Source organism: Nothoprocta perdicaria, unplaced genomic scaffold (genome assembly GCF_003342845.1).
Source record: "Nothoprocta perdicaria isolate Ctin4 unplaced genomic scaffold, notPer1 scaffold_68, whole genome shotgun sequence".
NCBI classification, from domain to species: Eukaryota; Metazoa; Chordata; class Aves; order Tinamiformes; family Tinamidae; genus Nothoprocta; species Nothoprocta perdicaria.
The window spans coordinates 1,367,616-1,391,144 of record NW_020455954.1 but is presented as its reverse complement, the minus strand read 5'-3'; the positions used below and the strand labels follow the sequence as shown (position 1 = coordinate 1,391,144).

Sequence of the window (23,529 nt, the reverse complement as noted above, 5' to 3'; positions counted from 1 at the left end):
TGAGGTATGACAGGGAAGAGCTTCATGCCACGTGAGGGATATGGAAGTGGAAAAGTCCAGCCAAAAACCTGGAGTTATGTTCCTTCCTTCCCCCTTGTGCTGCTGTTATAGGGAATTAAATGTCATTCTTTGCAAGCACCTCACCATGGATAATGCCTAGAGGAAGGAAACCTGGAATCTCCTACTAATTAGGAGCTAATTAGGAAAGTCTGTGGAAAAAGATGTCTCTTAGAGCACACTAATATTAGAGAAAACTCTCTGGGTACTGTAAATCAGTCTGACACGTCTTTCACTCATTCACTTCATATCTCCTTTTTTCTTAAATGGCGGCTGGCTGCATTTGGACACAAATAACGTAAAATTTTGATTTGAAGTACTAATAAGGTTTTAAATACTGGATGTGTTAGTAAAAAGGAAACTACAAGCACTGTTTTTCAGTTGCTCTTTTGTGGTTGGGCATAAAGTGTCAGTATAATAAAAACACAAATGTATCTGAAACAGGAAAGAAACGTGTGCAAAGCAGTATCAGCCTATTGAAGTTATGCACATAAAATCACAAAGGCTTGAATGTGAGCGAATCTGGAAACTAGGCAATCTATAATACACAGAGTTTTCCAAAGAAACCTTTGAAGACACTCTGAAGGGATAAATAAATAAATAACATTGAGCTTTTTTAGAATGATGACTAACCCAAGATCACTGACAGGCATGCTGCATTTTAATTTGAGATCAGACTTGGTGACCATAGCAGCCCAGGAAAGACACTGAAAAGTCTTTCGACTTTTGTGGGGAATTGGTACTTGCTGAGGAAAAAAGGTGATCCAAGCATTAAAAAAGGGGTGATCCAAGGAAAAAAAAAAAGGGGGGGGGATGATCCTAGCAAAATAAAAAAAAAAAAAAAAAAAAAAAAAAAAGAGTGATCCAAGCAAAAGAAAAGGGCGATCCAAGCAACCACAGGCTCTTTTATCTGACCTCATTAGTACATAGCGCTTCAGAAAAAATGCTGAAGGAAAAACTAATTAAAATGAGGAGGTAAATGGAAAGCTGGTTAAAATGCAGCAGGGCTTCATCAAGGATAGAAAATACCACACTAAGCCAGTATCTTTCTCTGATATTTTTTTCCTTTTTTTTTCTTTTCTCTCGAACAATGAAAATATGGTAGATCAAATCTATCTGGACTTCAGTAATGCATTTGAGAGGATGCCGTGTGAGGAAATATTAATTAAGATGGAGAGATGCGAATGAATGTAAGAAATGAAAAGTAAGGACAAAAGCACGTGCTGGAAGGGGAAGGAGCCTGGGTGTAAGGCGATTGCTAATGTAGTTCCTCAGGGGCTGACCCGGTCTCCAATCTTAGTTGAAATTTTTATTAGTGACCTTGGCACGAAGTCTGTGGCTTTGTTAACAAAACGGGCCAACGACGTAAGCCTAAGAGCGGCTGCTTCCAGGAAAGGCCTGGAATGCCCTGCGGAAAGAACGGGACAAGCCTGCGGACACGAGGGTGAGAAAGGATATGAGATTGCACGGGAGAAGGGCCACGTTGGGCAGGGAGCAGAAATCCCCGTTCATCCCCGCGAAGCCGGGGCGAGCCGGGGACACGCTCGTGCCTCGCACCGGGTGAAACAAACCCGGCGCGTGGAAAGCGAAAGCCACGGGCTGCCCTAGCGCTCCCCAACGGCCGCCAACGGCCGCCAACGGTCGCCAACGGCCGCGCCCCGCCCCGCCCACAGGTGAGCGGTGGCCGCGGGGCCGGGACCGCCCCCGCGGAGCCTGCGCTGCCCCCGGGGCCGCCGCCGCCGCCGGGCCAGGTACGTGCCGGGGGGAAGCCGGGGGTTAATGCGGCTCCCGGGCCCCGGGGAGGTGTTCGTCTGACGGCGGGTGTTCGCTTCATGGCGGGCGTTTTTCCGCAGCGAGCCGTTGTGGTGATTTTAGCGGCGGGGAGAGTTTGGCGTGTGGGGGAGTTCGCAGGTGGGCGGCGTGGCGGGTGGGCTTCACCTTGAGCGCGGAGCCCGCCGCTCCCCGGAGTTGTGTTTTAGCTGTGAACGCGATCCGGGTGCTTTCCAAGCGTGAGACGTTTTCCTTGGAAGGCGGGTGTAGGCGGTGTGTGGTTGTGGGGCCGCTGCGGTCGCCAGTGACCGGTAAATACCGCAGTTTAACTTGGGGGAAGGGGACGCAGCGGTGGCTGCGACAGCCGGGAAGTGCCCTTGGGAACCTGTTCTGCCCCTCCGCTGCCGTGCGCATTCCCGGAATGCCTTCCGTGCAAACATCCCCCCCGAAACGCACAGGCGCACAAGTCACCCAAGGCTCAGACCTTCTAAGGCCTGAAGGAGCCGAGTCTAGGGCTGAGCCTTTCCCCCCGCACTCGCGCTGTGATTTAAGCAGCTCCCTAAATGGTTTTGGTGGGGAAAAGGGATCCACAGGTGGAAGTTTTTCCTAAACTGTTAAAATTACCCAAGTGCGGCACCAGCAGTCTGCTGTCCTTTAGGCTATATGTTGCGATCATTACCTTGATTATTATTTTTCATGTATTATTTTTTTCAACACAGATGTGTCGTTGGCCTGCTGCTGGTCCTTGAAGGTAGGAGCCTTAATTGTGCATCAAAGCCCTTTTCCAAGGAGAACAACCTCGGCCTCTGTGAGGCAGCTCAGGATCTAAGCCTGGTTTTGCCCCTGGCTTGTACAACCCTTGATAAACTGCCTACAAAACAGCCTGCCACTTCAGTCTCAGTGTCAGTAGTTTGTCACAGAAGGCTTGGATAGAATTAAGAGGGACAATAATTGAACCTGTAACTGAAAAGCTTCTTTCTAAAAGTCATGTTTACACAGAGAAGTATCTTATTCCAGGACTTTTCAGATAAAAATATGCAGTATTGGAAAGTGGAACCAACTTCAATAGGTGAAATGAAACTGACTTCCTGGTTTTGTTTTCCTCATTTGTTAGAACAGGAATTCAAAAATAAACAAGCACAGTGATAAGTGAACTGTGTTTTTAAAGTTCTGGTTTGGATAAATGTGCAGTAATAGTATGACTGAAGAAGTGTGTGGGCAGCATTTTTCATGCTTCTTTTATGAACTCTTAAGTTGATCTCTTAAGTGCTAAGAGAGAACCATGAAGTCCTTGTGTGTTTGAGCTGTGTGAATTTATTCACGATCAAGGCTACATGCTGATATCAGTTTTTGTTGGTTATATCACTTTTAAGTTTAGTGACTTTATTGGTTGAATCGCTCAGAGTCAAAAACTGGCTTTGGTGGAAAGGGGTTGTGCAAGTTTGTATAGGGGTAAGCGCTTGTGCTGTGCTGTCAGAATTGGTTAAATTTTGAAAATGGTTAAATTTTGAAATTCAGATATAGCTGAAGACTGTTATTGTTTCGCAGGGATTGCGTTACTGAAATTATATCTCCTGGTTTGTTTAAAACCAATTCAAATTCAGTTAAATTTCCAAAATATAGGAATTAGGAAATTCGGTTAAAATTCCAAATATTTTTCATGTTTTTAAGTGAGACTTGGCAGAGCACTGGATCTTTAGGTTAAGGATGGCCCCTCTCCTGACCGTGTGAACTGCAATCGTGAGTTGTGTTGGGGCTAGAGATGCAGTGTGTCCCTCGGAGGTGGAAACTGGAGAATCCAGGCAGAAGCTGCTGCTCAGGGTAGGGTCACATAGCAAAGCTACTCAGGAGTGACTCCCCACCTTTAGTCTCTGTAGTTTTTGCTGCTCACCGTATTTGCGGTGTTTTTAAATTGATGTTTTTAATGACCTTAGAACGTGTAGGTGAAAGTACTGATTAGATGTGTAAGACCAAAAGGGAATGGAGGTAGAAAGTAATTGTAAAAGAATGGCGCCAAGACCTTTATATTTTAGCAACACTGCTGGGCATTACTATAATAAGGTGCAAATTGTGTTGTGCATCTATGCTATTCAAGCCTGACAGCTTAAAAACTAACAACTCAATGCCTTTTCAAGAAGACAGTTATCAGAAAAGCTTTCTTTGTGTCAATGAGAGACTGGCAGGTACTATTACCAGAAATACTAAAGAACGACTTAGTTGCACCATCAAATTTTCCCTGACCCAGACTAAAATAAACCGTTTCATTATAAATTATAAGGTATTTTTAAAAGAAAACTAAAGAAACCGTTCTTTTAAAAGAAAACTAAATATAATCATAGGCTTATAATATTCAGCTCAAGAAACAAGAACATTTAAAGGAGGAAAATGAAAGTAGAAATGTTTTTCTGCTTCTGCTAGAAGTCTTTTGTTCATAGTTCCTGAATCTTTCATGCTTTATTACTGAATTCACTTTGTGATATTGATGCAATCCATATTCCTGGAGAGTTTATCTCTTCCTCCTGCGCACTCTGTCTTTGGGAAGCATAATCTTTGATCTATGAGGACAGTAATTTTCGCAGCATATGCAGACGGTGACTGCAGATGGGGAGTAAGTAGCATGAACTGATGAACATGTAAGAAATAGCAGTCTTCTCATCATGCAAATATGGGGTCTAGGGGGATCATGCCTCACTTGCAAAAGAAATTGTGAATCCTGAGAGTGCTGCCATTTATTTCAACAGGGGCTGCAAATGCCTCTCAAAATCCAAGGCTATCTGTCCCAATTTAGGTATTCGGAGTGAGGGGCCAATACTGAATTGGAGCTGTTATTTTGAGTTTTACTTTAACGAGTGGTTGTATGTGTAAGCGTTCCTCAAAACTCTATTTTTATGGTATTCCAAAGGCAGGTTAATGTATTCATTTTTGCCCTCCAGAGACTGTGGCAGATAGGGCAGTCGTAGGGAGCAGTCTAGGATCAACTCTCCTGTTGAGCTCAGTTCCTCTCAGTTGCATTTTATTCCTAGGCAAACCCATAGGTAGTCTTAAAATCATCTATGAGAGAAGTTTGGTTTAGTGACTTAGTTTAGTATCTCATTGGAAACTGTTCACAGAGGCAAAAGTAGAATCCACACGTTTGATATTAGCTCTGAGGCCATGTATTCCTTTTCTGTGTGCAAGCTGTACCTTCTTGATAGTATGACAAGAGAGGAAATAATCTTTTCAATAAAGATGAACAGTTCTCCTTCAGTGCCCCTAAATCACATTATTTTTTTGTGCTGTGGCTAGGTAGGAATTACACAGAAAGAGAAAATCCTCTTCGGAGCCCGTAATTATAAGTGTGACTTCACATGTACACATGTGAAGGTAATATATTATAGAGGTAAGCTTATCTCTGGCATAGATGACAACTTGAGCACTGGGCGTCGGAAACCTTTTGGTCTTCGTGTAACAAACTCTGTGACTTTGTGTCTGTATATAACATTTTAATTAAGAAAAAAGAACTCTGTACTATGGTAATTCTATTGTAGGGCATGAGGCTGAATAGTAAGGTTAACCATGCAAACTTCTGCCTTTTGATGTGATGGAGTAACTGCTAGCAGTTGTAGCTTGCTGTTTCTGAGGCTGAGAGGTATAAGAAATGGTGAGACAGAAGAATCTTGGGTTTCCTTTCAGGCTGTATTAGTGGGCACAGATTTTCGGCTTATTGTCCCTGGCTGGGATTCATTCAGCTCCTCTCCTGTCTCGTCTCTCCTCTCTTATCTTGTTCGAATCCCATTTCTTTCACTTAGCCTTCTCGGTAACCCTTCCTGAACTCCGCTCCCGCTTGCGTGCTTCTCTTGACATTAGAAAATTTCTGCCAGCAAATCAAGTCGGGGAGAGCTGAAAATAGGGTCTTAGACTTGAAAGTTGCAGGGTAGCCGTAATGATACCAACCAGGCTATGATACCAGTCTTGTCCATAATAAAGAAAATCCCCAACAGTCTAACTTCATTGCCCTTCAGTGATGTCTGCCTTAAGGGCTCTGTCTTTGATTTGCTCATTCTCAAGATATCTTTTATTCTTTTTCTTATGTTAATATATCCCGGGGATAGTTTTTAACTGTAAATTCTTATTGAAGACTATAGCTGACACTTTATGTATGCTGCACAGTGCTTGTATCTCAGTATTTTTTTCTAACTTTGAAATTATCACCTCTGGAGACTTTGGGCTTCCTCTTCTACATCTACTAACTTCTGCTAACATCGGGGAATACAGTATCATTGGGATAACATTGTAGGATTATGCTCATAAGCTGCACATCAGAGCTTTGCATGGAAAGCTCACCAGAAACCCTCCCAGGGGATGGTGGTGTTCATCCCCGCCACCATTTTTTAAACCACACTAAAATTTATTCATTACCCTATCTAAACAGTGGCACACTGTGGCAGAGTAATGCAATGAAGGTAACATACAGCAAGTTGAAACGTATACCAATTTTCCATGAATAGACTAAGATATGATTTTTAAACTGTTAGTTAAGCCTCTTTATTATTGTTAGAACTATTTTACCCCCCCCCCCCTTACAGAGTTTGTGGCCATTTGAGCACCTACTTAGTAGCCATCTATGGGGAATTTGCTAGCCAGCACCTGGCTCACAGAGATGGCCATGTGGAATCTTGGACTGGATGCAAAGAGTTGAACAGGAAAAAGGCACAAGGCAATAGCCGTAATTTTCTGTTTTCCTGTGAGTAGCTTCCAACTAGTGTCATCTGGCTCTGAATTACCTATGTGGAAATTCTGATTTGGATGATGTCCATCCGAACCTCAAACCTCATCCTTCATACACTTTGCTAAGATCCTGACCAACTACAAACGTTAGTCACCCCTGTGTGAACATTAAAGAAAAACCATTAAAGAAAAACCTGACTTGTTAGTCCACTGAATGTATGAATGCTTAATAATACACACGCTGGACAACGAGGGCACTGGATGCTAAATCCTGCAGTACCCCATCGTAGCTTTTATTCCATAATAAGAAGAATTAGAGAAAATTCTGAGCATCAGACAACTGAGTACATTTTTAGTTATAAAAGCCATTGAATTATTAAAGAAGAATACATACCTAACCTGCCCTAGAAGAAACTGAAAAGACTAAGATGTTTCCTGTCACAGAGATTCCAAATCTGTCTTTTGATTTATCATTCAGGAATTTTTCTGACTTTTGAGTACGAAAAAAAGCACAAAAATGTATATTTTGTTTACTGTATACACAGTGTTTAGTAAGTGTACAGATACTACACAGGTAGCGTAAATGATTTGAAATAATGAGAGAAGTTAAGAATTTAATTTGATTTTTTTTTTTCTTTTTCCTTCTAAACCACAGTCTTTCTCTTCTAGTAAATGCTACTAACCACTGTCATTAGCAGCACTGAAGTTTCCTTCTGGAAGTGGTCCCCGAGCTTGAGAAGCAGCTTTCTAGGAGCTTGGATGTGAGACTGAAATTCAGAAGTTTGGCAAGTTCCCTCCAAAGTGGGTTTGAACAGAGTCTTTGCAATAAAACCTGATCTCTTTAGCTTCAGAAAATACTGAAACTCCTAGCAGCTTCTGCCCTTTTAGGGCAAGCTTTAGAGCTGAGTTGAGTTGGGATTACCCAACATGTTAGAAGATTTCTTTGTTCAAATATACAGTGCCTGTTCTTGAATATGAGACTTATTGTTGCCTCTCAGATGAAATATGAATGAAAAGAAAAGTGGCCTTCCAGTCCATTTGTTTGGTGGATTTTTGCTGTGTTTTTAGAAGCTGAGACCTGACAGCTTCAACCTACTTGTTGAATCTCAGCTGAGAATGAGCTGTGTGTTGAGGACCAGGTGCTGCAAAGTCCTGAAGCCAAAGGCAAAAACGGTGCCTTGCCACTTGAGCTAGGAGAAGGTAGAATAAAGTACAAGGTCCTGAGCTCATCAGAAGGGAGTTCTAGTACAAGAAAAGATTTCATGCTCAGGAGAAAATGCCTGAAACACAGAAGTGAGATCCTATCCCAGACTTTTTTGGTGTCAGTATGAGATTTTCCTTGGGAATGAGTTTTGCTTTGTGTATACAAGAGTGGCAGAATACAGATTTTTTTTTAATGTTAAACTTGGAATCCAGAAATAGCTAAAAGCTTTTTATCATCCCCGCCCCCTGCTCTGATATGTCTGCTGGATTTTGTTTCAAAGTTTACCTGCCAGGGGAAGGAAAATCCTCGCGAGACAGTGTTGCAGTAGCAGAGTAAGTTGCTGTATGTTTGCAGCCTGGTTTGTCTTGGTTTCTGGTCTTATTACACCTATTGCTTTGCTTGACAGAAAGATTAAACAGATTTGACAAACTCACAGCTGTAGTCTTGTCTTTGCAGTCAGAAGCCTCTAAGTCAGAATAAAGGATACGTTATTAAGATCTAAGGAGGAAAATATGGAGAGAAAAATGCAAAAACAAAATTGAAAAATACGTGTTTGATTCAACAGCTGTCGTTGTTTGGGGGTGTGACAATACTGCATATTGATGTTATAAAAATACTAATGATCTTTTAGGTCCTTTTAATGAGTTTCTGAGTCTCTGCACTGCTTTCCAAGCTTGGCACAGCTTCCCAAAGCAGATAGTTCAGTAATACCACAGGCTCTGGTTAATGGCTTTTACCAGGGGAGAAGAGACACTACAGCTTAAAGGAAAGAAATTTTTTTAAAAAAGCACTGATGAACCTGAAAGCTAGTAAATTTTAAGCAATTAATTGTACTCAGCATCACATGCAGCATTTGTTTCGTTGATTTCCCCCTGACAGCCTGTTAGCTTTTTTTATTCCTTACTTTCTTACCACTTTCAAAAGGCTTCTCTTTCATAAATGAAAGGCTCATGCAAAGGAATTGGTTAATTGCTGAAGAGATAGTGAAGGTGCCTATATTAAACCGGGGGAAAAACTTCTCCTTAGATCTTCTTTTTTTTTTTTTTTTCCTCACATTATTTTTCTTTCAATCTTTGCTTTTATTGGTAACAACACTAGGTAAAAGTTTTTGGATAGAAATGTCTTCTTAAGCATATGACCTCTTTGAGAGGTTAAAATAACTCCTTGTCCCCTCCTTAGAATTAGTAGGGTCCAATTATTGCAAAGGACTCTCTCTTACAATGCCATCATTTTCAGGACTTCAAATATTCAATATATTCACCTTTTGGTTTCTTTTTTCTTCTGGCTCTGCTCTTTATGTTCCTTACTAGCAGGCAGGAAGTGTGACTGAATTGGCTTTATAGCCAAATGAGCCTTGTGTGCCTTTGGGAAAACTTACTTAAAACGTTTTTTTTTCTAAGTATTTTCAAGGCAGATGCAGAGAAAAATCTACAATAATGTTAATGAAGCCACACGAGCACCTACAGAAGCCTGAGTAAATTTAGGAGAAAAAAAGACAAGGGCAATCAGCAGAATTCCTTTGCCAGCCACTGAATGGAACTAGCATCAGGCGGGCGCAGAATGTGGAAGGTTTGGCTGCTGCCTAGCCTGGGGGAGCACAACCCAATCTGCTCATAATCCTCTGGTACCTGGGCAGGTCCTGGGAAGGAAAAGAGGAGTTTTAGCTTGGCATGAGCTGGAGTGGCAATACCTGATTAGGTGGTGAGTGCTGAACTGCTTCCTGGTTAATCAGCAGCTAGCACTGCTTTGGGGCTTTGATTCATGAAACCTTGAGCACGTAATTCATTTCAGCTGGACTTGTGTTAGGCGTGGGTTTGAGCTTGTGCTTTATGGCTCCCCTCAATGCTTTCCTCAATCCAGGCCTAATAGGCTAGTGGAGCCATTTTACACAGCGAATCACTCAGTGCAGCGAGTGATTTACGGGCGTTTGTTCTCAACATATAACTAAAAGTGAGGAAAAGGGTTAGTTTCTGTGTTTGGAAGGAGGCAGAAAGCGTCGTCAGTTGGTCCATTGCATGGATGGAGCTTCCAGAGTTTACGCTAGATTATGCTAATACTAAGGGATTTATTTAAAATGTTAAATTTCAAATGATGGCAATGGGAGGAAGCGAGCCTCACCTGACAACGTGATTTCATGATGACCACGCACTACTGAATAGTTTGTTTGTTCTTCCCTGCTCTATGGCCTTGCTGCTTTCTGCCACTCACTTACAGGTTCTTTGTCCCCTTGGATTCTTCTCAAACTCTGTGCTGTCATATTGACCCACTGCTTATTCAATATTTATTAAGCCTATCAGGGGAACGTTGTGGGAGCTGTATAGAGTCATAAGCTGTTAGGTGCACAAGCATTTATTTGAGGTCATCTAAAGGGCTTAAGTTCCTGTTAATTTTTTTTTTAATCCCTCTGCTGTATAAATTGTAATAAAAACCATTGTCCTTCCTGCTGTGCCTCATTTAAACTCTTAGACCGTCGTGTCACTGCAGCCGTTGTAGTTCCTCAAGCCATAGCCTCACTAATGACTACTTCGACGGATAAGTAATGTACAATTTCTGTAAGCTTTCAATTTTTGTCGTGTCCTGGCAAGGAGGAATAATGAATAAGCAATGTGGTCGTGTTCGATGTTAGCAGAGGTTGGAGTGAGGCAACCTGCAGCTGGTAGGTTTGTAACTTTAGACTGGCATAAAAACTATTATGTTCCAAAGTTCAAGAATGCCACCATGGTGAAGTGCATCTGAAGAGCCTTCCAGTACTCTTTGATAGAGATGAATGGACTAATACCTATGATTGCTGTAATTTTACCAGTGCTGTATAGCTTGTGTGGAATGTAGGGTTTATTGTTTTCCAGATGTTAAAAATCTTGAATTTTTTTTTCCTTTAGACTTATAATTTGTGCATGTTCCCAGGGTACAACTAACAGGAGGAAGGGTAATACACCAAGTGCAGTGACGGTAACGAATGTTACGTGACAGTGGCAAGATTTCCTTTGAAGATGACTTTTATTCAAGTATGAGAAAGGTCTGCTAGCAGAATCCTGTTAATAATGACATACTTTCAGTCATGCTTCTGCTTCACTTTTTCTTACAGTCTCTTACTTGATAACTTCTCAGTACTGTGCATGAATAGAGACAAATAACTTCGGATGAGGTGAAGATGTCTTCAGGGTGGTAGCCTTTTATAGCAGGGTGGTAGTACCAGAATCATTGTTATCAAATACACATGCAAAGAGATGACCCAGCAATAAAAATGGGATCCCAGATCAAGCAGGGATGTGCATTTCTGACAAGTTAGTGGAAGTGCACAGAGGCAGCAAAAAAGCATAAATCCACATTGATGTCAGCTGCAGGAGGACAGAAGATACTTGATGTCACATAAATCTTGTTGGTATAAAGTAAACCTGCCAAAACTGTTTGAACAAATCTGAATTTGTAGAGTTCATCTATGCAGCTCATTGCTCTCTCTCATATGACCTTTTTTTTTTTTTCTTTTGATCCAGTACTGGGAACTTCAAGGTCAGATTTACTTATAATTGAACCATGACATGAGATGTTTCTCATCCACATTTTAGCCAGTCTTTGGGAGGTCTACGTGCCATGCCAGTTAAAAGACCTGTACTTGTGTGAGATAAAGACATAATGGAAGAAAATGAACCCTGGAGCTGTCTTTTAAACATTAAACTTTTTTTTTCAGTCTTTTAAGATTGATGATCTGCTTCTTTCCCTCCTTTCTTTTCTCTTTTTAGTTTGCTTCATCTAGTTCCCTATACTCTGTAGTCTTTACTGGACAATTTATTGTTTTGCACACTGAGAAATCCTTTGATTTCTAAGAGAGTCAGTTTTGATACCTTGATACGTTTTGGTGGCCAGGTGATGCTAGAATTCTGAAACCAGTGCTAAAGTGTTCTTCATTCAAGAAAATACTCAAAACTCTTGAAATATAAAGGCATTTCTTAATTGTTTATTCAATTTAAATTCCAAACATCCTATAGAAATTTCCCCTTGCTTGGGTTATGATTTGAAAAAAATAAGACTCGGTGGGAGGGGGATATGCAGAGGTGAAATCTGTGGTGGATTAAAACTCAAATTGCAGGAGGAAGTTAGGTTCAAGGTTAGACCTAAAGTAGCTGTTGTTGCTGCATGATTATATTGATTTCTCTCAAACATATGAGCTGTTTGGGGCCCTAGAAAGGCCCTTGGGCCAAGCAGCTCAATGACTGCGTTCTCATCTGAACTGGGCACTGGGCTGTTTTGGCAGCTCCGTTGCGCTCGTGTCTTGAACTCTTGTTGCGAACGCTGCCAGCACGAAATCTCTTACCTTGCTGAGTAAGTTGTGATAAATGAGAAATTTGCTGGGAGAAAGGTTAATCTTGATACTCTGCCCTTAATGGAAAAGTAATCATTTCAGGCAAACAAATGACTGGATCTGTAGTAGACTGGTTGAGAAACAGGCCAGTGCAAATGGAGAACCAATGGAACAACAGCTGCTGCTATCTGCATTTTTGCTAGGTTTTGAACTGAGCTTTATAACTAAAGCATGCAATATATGGGCACCCTGTAAAATCCCTTTCAGAATTCTGTTACGTTGCTTTAAAGTATGATTTAATTTTGGCTTGGTGAGGATGTGTCGGGGTGGTGGCAGCCGGGTGAACTGGAACCACATCTTGATGAGAAATGGAAACACTGTGCTGTACTACATAAATGTAATGCAAAGAGTCATTTGTTTTAAAAGCTCTAATTTATGCCAGCCAGAGGAATCCCTAGTGAATAATTATGCAATTAAAAAAAAAAAAAACCTGTTATCATAACACACCAACCCTTTGTCCAGCAACTTGTCAGATTAATTTAATTAAAAAATACAGTCTTAAAAATATACTTGTCTGCAATTGAGAGTGTTTAATCCCTGGAGATGGAAGCGCTAGTTGAACATGAGTTCAGCCCAACATAATTCTGCCCCATTAGCGCATATTACAGCATATTAATTTAGAAAGCCAGTTGCATAGATGACTGATCATTAATGTTTATTATGATTACATTGGGGTAATCCTTGTTTAGTCAATAAACATTTACGCCGTATCAAAAAATGGGGCTGGACTGTGTCATATTGCAGTCATTTATCCATGTTCATATAATTTTGTGCTAACGACAGAGCAAGTTCTGTTAATTGGCTTTACATTAGGGCGCTTTTTTCCACGTCCTGTGCTTGAGCTGTGCCAGGCGATAGAGCAGAGGCGATAAGAAAAGAGCTGCTCTCTTTGCGACAACAGAAGAGAATTTTTGAAACCTCTTTGCTCATAATGGGTAGAAATAATCCTTTTATTTCAATGCGTTCAGAACTGGGAATAGCTGACACACGCAGATATTTATACGCAATAGGAAAACAATTTTTGTTTCCCTGACGTGCTTAATTCTCCTCAATAGATTTTTGACTCCTTGCAGCAGGGGAGCTGGGGCTGTCGTTGCAGAGAAGGGCATTTTGCAGGGTACTTGGAGGCCGAATGTCTCATGTCTGTGGAAGAAGCTGTGCAGCTTACAGAAGAGTATGGCTTAAAATCCAGCACGGAGGAAGAGCAAGCAGCAGCTTTTGCAGAGCTGCCTCCTCAGAGTGTACCTAGATGGAGCCAAAGCAGGGAGCACGTTGTGGAAGGGCTTTTGAGTGTTTAAAGGATGTTTATGTGTATGTAGGTGTGCTCTACTTCTGCCTGCCTCTGATTATTGCCCAAAATAAAACTCAAAATCTCCCAAACTGATTTGCTACGTAACAGATAATGTGTTTGTGTGCTTTTTTTTAAGGCTTTATGCATTTAATTTTCTTTTTGGTCTTGCCCTTTAATAAATGTTTTTGTGATAGCCTTAAAAACAGGTGACTTCACACCTTGTTTCTGGGACAGAAAATTGGTACTGCAGCACAGTGTTACCTTGGACAAGGTGGGATGAGTATTAGTATGCAACAACCCAACTACTTTTGAAATTTATGCACAATTTTAATGCTGACAGTTCTAGAAATATTTACAATATTTTGCCTTAAATTATTTGATGACATTTTTGTGTATTACGTGGTATGAAATTCAATCAATATGAACACAGTTAAGGGCAGTGATTATACCTCTAAAGTTGATTGAAATATCAATGTGTAGCTGAATAATCTCTTTTAACCTTGCATTGGTGTTCTCAGGGTGATAAGTTATTTTGTCATTTCAGAAATGACTTCTCAAACCTGTGCAGTGACCTTCACATTTGTAAATAATTTTTCCCTAAATACTTGATGAATATTTTTTTAAAATTTTATTTTAAAATGATGTTTTTGTGGAGCGTTGCGTTATGGCTGTTTGGATACTTTGGAGAAATATGCCTGGGATTTTAAGCCTGTTTACTACAGCAAAATCAATAGAACTTCCCGCAGCAGCAAAATCAAGAGTATCAGAGAGTTTAGGATGGGCGTGCAAATGGAAAATTGAATAAAGTCAAAGCTGTATAGCAAAATTTCAACCTTCACTTCACTGTAGAAGTAACCCTGGAGCATTTGCCCTTCCAGGCTCCGTGGTGTTTCCGTTTCGGAGGGCACTGTATTCCGTATTTAGTGCTGTGCAGAAGCTGAGGTGCAGCCCGTGCCCGTGCGGCTCTCGTCCTGGGTCTGCATCTCTGCGAGCGTGGAAGGAAGCTTAACTGGACACCGTCATTATTTTAGGAATGGTTGTGTCCGTCTGCTTCTTTCTGGGCTTCCTTCTGGAAAATATTTTTCCTTAGTATTGGTATTTTAAAAGAAATCTGTAACGTGACATACCCTTGGCTAACCTGCACCCACAGGCTTTTGCCCAAAAGGCGGAGAAGAAGCTGAGAGAGCAGAGCCAGATGGGGATTGATGCTGAGGGACGTGGGTCAAGGAGGTTTATGGAGGAAAAGACTAATTCGTGGGAAAACAGGGTGAGCAGAAGGAGGAAAGAAATGCTGGAAAAAAAAGTGCTATTACTCATGTTACTTGCATGAGTGTTCAGCTACTCACCTGCTGAACCAGAGTTCGCTTTTAAAAAGGCAAACATGAGTGACGTGTGTGGAAAATATGGCAATCCTCCTGTTTGGGGTGTTTTTTTTTTTTTTTTTTTTTTCCCCCCCTTATTCTATGTTACCCTATATAAAAATAGACTTGGAACGTGGCAGGAGCTCTGAGCAGCCAAATAGGCTTTTGGAATTAGTTGCAATGGCCCCAAGGCCGGGCTTGGAATAAAGGAGAGGAACAGGCTTGGTCACCCTTGCTGGCATGGGGCCTCTTGGTGGCTCTTTTTCACCCATGTATTGCCTACAGAAAACAGTATGTAAAAGCAAATGAAGTCAGGGATGCCCCACACTGGCAACAAACTGCTCCTGAGGAATAAGGGGTTTCTGCCTGGTGTGCCTCGTGTCAGGAGTACTGTGAGGAAAGGCCTTAAATAAAGCAGAGAGCAAAGATGGGAAGAAAAGCAGAAGGTTTTGGCTACAGTTTGCACAAAGACATCACCCGCTCAGTTCACGTGTTCATGCTTAAAATTCCTCAGCAAAGTTGCTGCACTACCCTGATAGCTGCCCCAAGGGAGCAGCAAGCTGGAACCCAGGCAAACGCTTCCTTCCACATCTCCCTTTTCATTGAGTGCATCTAAATTATTTCTAGCATCCTGGCAATTTGGGGCATTAAATATTTTGCTAGTGGTTAGTGCTACCGTAGTTGTTCTCGCTCGTGCAGTAACTTTGCTCTTTAAAATCTGCAGGGATATTTACGTCTTCCCTCTTTAGATGCCCTCAGTACCCGTAACTATAATGTAAGGGATCAGTATTAGGAAGGAAGCGTAGCGTTTTCTCCTTGCTGTCCCAGGTACATTGAGGGTATTGAGATACCAATTACGACCAAGCAAACTGTGTCTATTCCTAAGTGACCCAGAATACCTGTAACAAGTTAGCTGCACATAAAAACACACAATAAAAACACACATTCTCACACTAGGTGCTAATTGTCAATTTTAGAAATGTCAAAATACCGCTGAGAATAATGATGAAGAAATTAGCTATCAGCTGCAATATCAGTTGCCAAGTATTTTATTTGCATGATGGTTTAAAAATAGCAACGGAATTAAGATTTCAATGCCATGTGGTAGGAATAACCTGAAATGTGTTTGGGTCAGAATGGCTTTTTCCTTTTAATAAAACTATTGTTCAATGAGAAATTGCAGATTTTTTTCTTCTTACTGGGACTTTTCTGTATGTTTTCTGTATGTTCTGTATGTATTGTCCAAGTGGTAGAGCAATCTTGGAAATTCCTCTTTAGAGCAACGTGTTGTAGAAATGCATGGTTGCCTTTTGTGCTAATTACTGCTCTGTTAGTATCAGATCTGTGAAACAATGGTGAAAAGTAATAAGAAATCTTCGCTAGCTGCCAGAAGTGCTTTTAAATATTGGAGTTCTTAGCAAGAACTCGTTTTACTGTGATATTTGGGACTCCTAGTCATATACTAATATGCAACTGCATTTGACCCATGTAAACATGAAGCCAAGAGCCAGGCCTTGTGTTAGCCCCTTTCCAGCCTGCCTGTAGTTTCCAAATGCAAAAGCTAGGATCATTCTGTTGTCTAGTCCCTGTAGAGTGAAATCTGTAAGCATGTGCTTTTAGGTTGGCAGATGTTCACTTGCTTGGTTGAAGGGAGCATCTATTTTAGGGCTGGATACCAGCACCTCACCAGCCATCCGAGGCCAATGTTTTAATTTAAGGTAAGTTTTCTTATTTACTGCTCAGAGCAGTGGCTTGGTAAGACAGATCTTCTGTGTTGTATTCTTGGTTCCTAATAGGTATGTTACCTGGTGTTATATTCATAAAGGACTCCTAAGAGCATTTATCCAAAAAAGGCAGAGATTACATGCAGGAATCATGCAGGAGGTACTGGGCTTTTATTTTCATATAAGTTAGTGCTAGGTTGAAATTTTCATGATGCTTTTTCATGTAGAATGTGAGGTTTAAAACATTTCCTGCAATAAACCATCCAGCTGTAATAGCATAGGTGATTTTGGCATGAATATACAGATTTTCTTCTTCCTCTGAAAAATAAAATACTTGCAGGTAGATTAAGAAGAATTAGGTTATTTACAGAAGTGAAATACTCCTCAGTTCTGGTGTCTGTCATCAAAGCATGTGATCACAAATCATGCGATACATGCTTTGAAGGCAGAAAAAAAAACCCAAATTAAACACAGATCACCTTTGTTGAAAGTGCTGTCATTAAATATAGTTGTTTTTTTTTTTTTCTAGACTCCTATATCAAAGGTATTTCATAAGGCTTTTGTAGTGAGGAAATGATGCCCAAACTCATCTAGTTCCTCCACACTGAACAGTATTTGGAAAATAGACTGGAGGGTTGGGACGTTTGCTTTCTTCTTTTACCTGTACAGAACATAACATGTGACGGTGATGGCCACTTCTGTTTATTTTTCTAGGGTTGACCCAAGTTTCATCCTGCGAGAATCACTGAGCAAGATCTGCAGAGACTTCCTCCTAAGAGGCAGCATGTCTGAAGCTGACTATGAGAAATTAGCTGAAATAGGTGAATATGTCTTTTTATACTTCAACTGGCATCCTGGTGGAGTTGCAGGTGATTTAGTAGAGCATCTTCAGTAGGCGAGAAGCTTCACCAGCATTTTGTAATACTTCTTGGAGCAATCCAGTATGAGTTACAGCCACTGTACTGGTGTGTATCCTGTGAAAGCCATTAGGGTTGAAGGTTAGTTTAATATATGCAGCATTTATGAATTATTGGTATATGTTCCCAGTGCAATACTAGGCTGGTGGAATATCACCATCATCACATATTGTGGCACAAATGGGAGTCATTACTCCAAAGAGACAAGTATTGAATGAGCACAGAGATTGCTGTATTGCATGTTATCTCCAAAGATGTTAGCCGAGCTGAGCAATGTGACCGTGGAATTAGGAGGCTCATCATTTGGAAAAATCAGCATTGAATTTTTTTTCCTGTCTTTTTGAGGATGTCTGGCTGAACCTCAGAGCACAAGGCTTTCGGAGGTTCCTATTTATTTACTTATCTCCCACATCCCCCCCATCTCCCTCTCCCTGTCCCCCACCTCCATTGTGATTTCTCCAATTGTCCTGACTTTCATCAGGAGCAGACAGGCCTCTTTACTCCTAGAGCTCCATTCAGAATCTACTGAAAGCAATTTTCACGTCAGCCTCGGAAAACTCTGGATCAGGCCCTTCACATTCTCTCCAAGCCAGGATTTAACACCAGCAACAGTGCAAGTAGTAACAGATGACTCTCTGCTACGGCTCATGAAGCAAAGCAATAAACTCCTATCATTTGCAGGAAAAAAAAAGAGCTCAGGTCTCTGTCAGTTCAGAACAATGATTTTTTATTATTATTATCTGTATTTGTTATGAAACGTGTCTTGAGCACCAGTCCTCTGTTTGAAAAGAAAAAAATTTATGTCAGGGTAAGTAGTTTTTCAATAGTTTGGGACTGCTGTTGGGTTGACAGTCCCTGTGAGTGACTCCAGGACACATGAGGGTACATGATTGCTGTGTTTCTGCACTTCTTTCTCTGTCTCATGTCTCCAAGCCAGATGGCTGGTGGTACTTGATCACAAATGCTTACCCCTTCTTTTTGGAAACCTATTATTTTGTAGAATACAAACTAGATGCATACAGAACATACTATACAAACTATACATGCAATACATGCTATCCAAACTAAACATATACAGAAAGGGTTGGCCTCTGCCTCTCTGTTCCAAATGTTGTAGTTTTAACATGAATTTCATCATTTCTTCCTCTTTTTTGAAATGTATTTACATCATGTGCTGCGTTATGTTTTATTCTTCTTCCCAGCTCTTTGATCAGAGTCATTCAAAAGTGGAAGAGGACTGTTTCAGTTAAGTTTACTGTATTATTCTTAGATATGATACACTTTTAAAAGGTAGAAAAGAGGAAGACTGTTACGGTTTATTTCGAAAGGTAGATCTTTTCTTCTAGAAGGATTGCTGATTTATTTTCTGTGGAGACTTTAATGTGAATTCAGAGTAGACATAAACTAAAAAAAAAAAAAAAAAAAAAAAGCAGATTTTCTTAACTCTTCTTTCTCTTTTAAAAGCCCAGCCATTAGTGGCATTTTTCATCCTTGTCAAATGCATTTTTAATACAAGTCATATTAAAATTAAAAATGAGGCAATAAAGCTTTCATATAGCTGTTTATAAATAGAAGGATACAGGGATTTGTGAGTGGAAAACATTCAGGAATATTTAGTAACAGTTTTTTTTCTAACAATTATTAGCTACTGTATATAAACCTGACTGAAATCAATACCTAATATATCCTTTCTGCCCTAGAGTGTCTTGGGTAGCGGTCAAGACATAGGAAATACGCAGAGGGTGAGAAAGCTGAAGGTTCTCAGTGCACATTTCTAAGCATCCCTAATGGTGTTATAGATAAAACTGCTCTTTTCATCTTATTGTCTAACGTTATATGTCTTATTAGAGCCCAATGAAAGAAGCAGATGTACAAGGGGTGCGATACCTTAGCAGAGGTAGAGTTGTGAAGGATAACGCACTTCAAGGAAATGGTGGATTTGATGAGAGCTACAATGGGCTTTTGTTTGTAGTATTTTAGAGTACTGGGTTACAGTGTCACAATAGCCTCGATCTCGCTGTGCTCCAATCTGTAGAAAATCCATGATGTCTGGTCCGAATGAAGACTTACTTGCTGAGAGGAGTTAGTCCATGGCTAAGCCACGTGTTAAACTGCGTGCAGTTCCCCCGGGGACTCTCTCAGCGAGCACTGATGATACCTTTATGGGAGAGGGAGTGAGCCTGGCCGGCAGGCAGCGTTCACGTGGGGTGTCAACGTGGAGTAGCTGCCAGCGCACGTGCTAGCACCCCGGGCACTGCTGCCCCTGGCACAGGCTCAGAGGGAAGGCACGGAGCTGTGCGATGGTGCAAGGAGCAGGCTCTGGGAGTGTGGGAGCTGAGGAGGCAACAGCAACAGTCGGGCACAGCGAGGTCGCAGCGTGCCGGCTATCCAGGCGTTGAGATTTTTGTGAGCACTGCAGCAAATCCTGATTTTAAGGAGGACATGAAGGGGGCTTTGGGATCACACATGGTGATGGAGGGAAAAAAAAGCCAAAATATTGGTTTGAAAATTTAACAGCAGTGTCTGAAGACCTGAGTTTTTGCCAGAAGTAAGCTAAAATTCAGCCTTTTAAGAATGTATCAGAGACAGAAGCTTTTCTTTGTTCATTATCACTAAACCGTTCTCACTTGCTCGTTTAGAATTGCAGAAAGATGAAGCAGAAGACACACAGGCTGACCAGGAAAAGACATTTATTCCACCACCACCGGAGGATACTGAGCTAAACATTAATCACCCCTACTATGACGTTGCAAGACATGGTATCATCCAGTTAGCAGGTATGTTTGGAAAAGAGTAGCAGCTTCAGCTGCCTAGACACTTCATCACATTTTGTCTTACCTTATTCCTCAGTGATGCATCAGGGGCATGTTAATACTTTCAGCCTTCATCCTGAAAAGCAGGTGAATAGTGGTTACATGTGATACAGTGCTTCTCTGCAGATGAATCATGAGCCAAATATTTGAGCTTAATCTTACTTTAGAACACAGCCATTACTCTATATCATAATCCAAAGCCCAAATACTGGATGTAACAGGTCTGTGGCTTGAGTGATAAGCTGTTTTGTTTTCTGAATAACCTGAAGTGTTACGGAGCCACACATGTAATCATTTTTATAGTCTAGCCAGGAAAGGGAATGCAACTGAAGAGCTATGGGCTACTGTATAAAAACTAATAAAAGGCATAAAGGAAACTCTTGAGGCAATGATGGAGAGAAACTGTAGGTACATAGCATGTTTAAATATTGGATCTTTCATTCCTTATGGTTATTTATTTTAAAATAGTATTTTAATAGGACAAGGAGGTGCATTTGTGGCATAAAAGCACCTCTTTAAAGCATGCATCACATGACTTTCATACTTTGGGTTCCTTTGGCATTAATAAGCTTATTAAAATAACATTATAATCACATTCCTGAACTTCAGAATTTTACACAAGAAGAAATAAATAACAGTCTTTAACACTGCTCATCTGCAGATTGTGTTATGTTGCACACACCTTTTATGCCTCATGCTTTGACGCGCCTCGACTGAGCGCTTCTTGGAAAGCCATGAACTGAAGTGTGTCAAGTGGTGACTTGACTTCTGGCTATAGTGGGAGGGGAATTTCACCCATACTGACTTCTCCTCTTGAGGCTGATTATACATTGGGCCCATATTACCTTCTACCTTCATGAGAAACTCTCCTCCCAACGTAAGACCCGATTCCATAGGCAAGGGAATAACAGATTCACACTCTTGAGATTTAAAGCTGATGTTCCTCACTCAAGCACCAGCTTTGGGATGGGGGAAATACCAAGATACAGAAGTCATTAATGAGATCATTAAAAAAAAATGACTGTATTTGACTTCTTAGCTTAGTTTAGTAGCTATTTGTTGCTCCTCAAGGCTTCCCTGGAACTTGGAAATTTGTTACTGCATGTGATATTTGTCTTTCTTAAAACAGACAAATTTCTAACTACTGTTGACTATAAAAGATCCTTGTTACATGCCTTCCTTTTGGAGGAACTGTCATGATTTTGCAGCTATAGGTGACGGGACAGGTGCTGAGCTTAAAGTTCTGAATCTGCGGTTGAAAAACATCTTCTTTTTCAATGCTCATTCCTGGAGCTGAGGGGACAGGTTGGCAATCTTACCGTGTTCTGCCCAAGTGGCCAATAAGACATTCCCTGATAATTTTGTAACGCAAATGACTGACAGTTTGTTTACTACCAGGGCAAACAAAAACCTCGACTTTCACATTCTCAGGCTGGTGCTGTCCTTTGACTTAGAGGAGGTCAAATGGTAGAGAAACCCAGAAAAGGGGGAAATTTTGGAATGAGAAAATAAAATATACTGGAACAACTCCATTTAAAAATTCATGCTTTGTTGCTGGTGAACATACAGTGGGGAGAGAATATTAACTTGCATTTCCATTCCTGGTTTTGTCCTCAAATAGCGTAATTTTATGCAATTGCCTACACTTTATTTCTGGATTAGAGAATGGGAATGTGCCTCAGTATTGTCCAAAGTGAGACCCACGGTTCCATCAGAGTTATGTGATGGGGTTTTACAAATACACTGGACAACTTAAATGCAAAGCACAAGGCAGCCACTTTGCTTCAGGATGCAGGACCCAAAAGTAAATAAATAATTCTGATAGTACCATCTAAGAAGAGAACACAGAGGTGTGCGTTTGAATGCAGAACGTGCAAAAGGTAAAAATATCGTCGGAAGATGCACTTCCACAAAATGAGACTTCTCCCTTCCCAGCGTTAACTGGTGTTGAGACAGATTTGAGTGTTTTCTGGATGTAGAAGCAAGTGCAGAAAAGGCCAGCTCTCCACACTTCCTTCCGATCTGGGAAGTGGCCAGGCCCTTTTGAGAATTAAACATTTTAAAAGAATTTATATCTTACCTATTTACAGTTCATAATAATGTCTTTGAAAAAGACAAAGTGTAATTTCAGTGGTTTGAATGGCTGCTTTAAAGCAATTCTGCAAGCTGTTCCTTCTGTTTTAATTCTGTGATTGAGAGACAATGAAATGTATTGCTTGTCAGGACTAAAGAACAAGAACAGAGATTTAGGTGAAAATATTTGCAGTAATTTATCTGTCTTGTACAATGATTTAGTTTCCAACAGTTATTTAAAAAAAAACCACACACACTAAACCTCCCTCTTGCTTCTCATAAAGAGACTTGTACTTGCTTTCCAGTTTTGGCTGCCTGTAAAGATATTTTCACGCTGTATACATGCAAATGAATTAAGAAGGGGACATTTTGAAAGGTACAAGTTTTAGTAGTTGGTTATTACCTAGTGATTTTGTCCCACTGATGCCAATATGTCAACTACTTCAAGCGTACATAAATGTCACCGGTGCCGCTTGTTAAATATTTCTGTTATTTTCTATAATTTGCTTTCATAATATGATTGCTGATAATTTCTTCTGCTTCCTTGTTCTGGTTATGCACTGATAAAGTAACAGGCTATTTCTGATGCTTGTGATTTCATTAATGCCAGGTTGCATCCCTTTATGTATTAGATTAAACTTGCTAATGGAAGCAAAGTCCATCTTTGTTTTAAATCAATATTTTCCCTAGCCTTTTAGTCCTTTTCTAGTCATATTTGAAGATTTCAAGTATTCAGCATGTCCTCAGAGAGAGCATTTATATTTTTCTTCAAGCTCTAGCTCATTTCATGGCCATTTCTGGTTTCAGACCAGTGTATTAGAATCCAGTTAGAATATTAGAAAGTCGTTAGACTAGTACTATGTACATAAGGCTATGAAACTTCAAGTAATTTAAATGTAGTTTTTAAACAATATGCTGAAGACACAAGTCTTTATAATTATCAGGCTACATCCACAGTAACTTTAGCACTTCTAATAAATTCAGGAGCAGATCCATGATGAATTACAGAGAAGTAAAAAAAAAAAATAAATAAATAAATAAATAATTAAAGCTTTCGTTCCTAAAGGAAGATTTGCTTTCTCTACAGGAGTTATTATACAAGCTTCTGCCAGTGGGTGTCACTTCTGAGCTAATGTAAAGGGCTTCAGAAAGTAGTGTAGGTTGCTCTCCTTTTTTTTTTTTTTTTTTTTTTTTTTTTGGAGGCAGACAAAGCAATAGCAGAAATGCAGCTCCCACTGCATTGAAGACCGGC

General features: G+C 40.6%; 1 protein-coding gene across 1 annotated transcript in view; it reads left to right on the top strand.

Moving 5' to 3' along the window:
- The first annotated feature begins 1,791 nt into the window (after positions 1–1,791).
- ARHGAP8 (Rho GTPase activating protein 8) overlaps positions 1,792–23,529 on the top strand; it is a 59,264-nt gene continuing 37,526 nt past the window's right edge. Inside the window, exons 1-4 of the mRNA XM_026050354.1 lie at positions 1,792–1,808; positions 2,547–2,578; positions 17,189–17,295; positions 20,031–20,168. Of these exons, the coding sequence (XP_025906139.1) occupies positions 17,259–17,295; positions 20,031–20,168 (175 nt within the window). The 5' untranslated portion in view covers positions 1,792–1,808; positions 2,547–2,578; positions 17,189–17,258. The remainder of the gene's footprint in view (positions 1,809–2,546; positions 2,579–17,188; positions 17,296–20,030; positions 20,169–23,529) is intronic.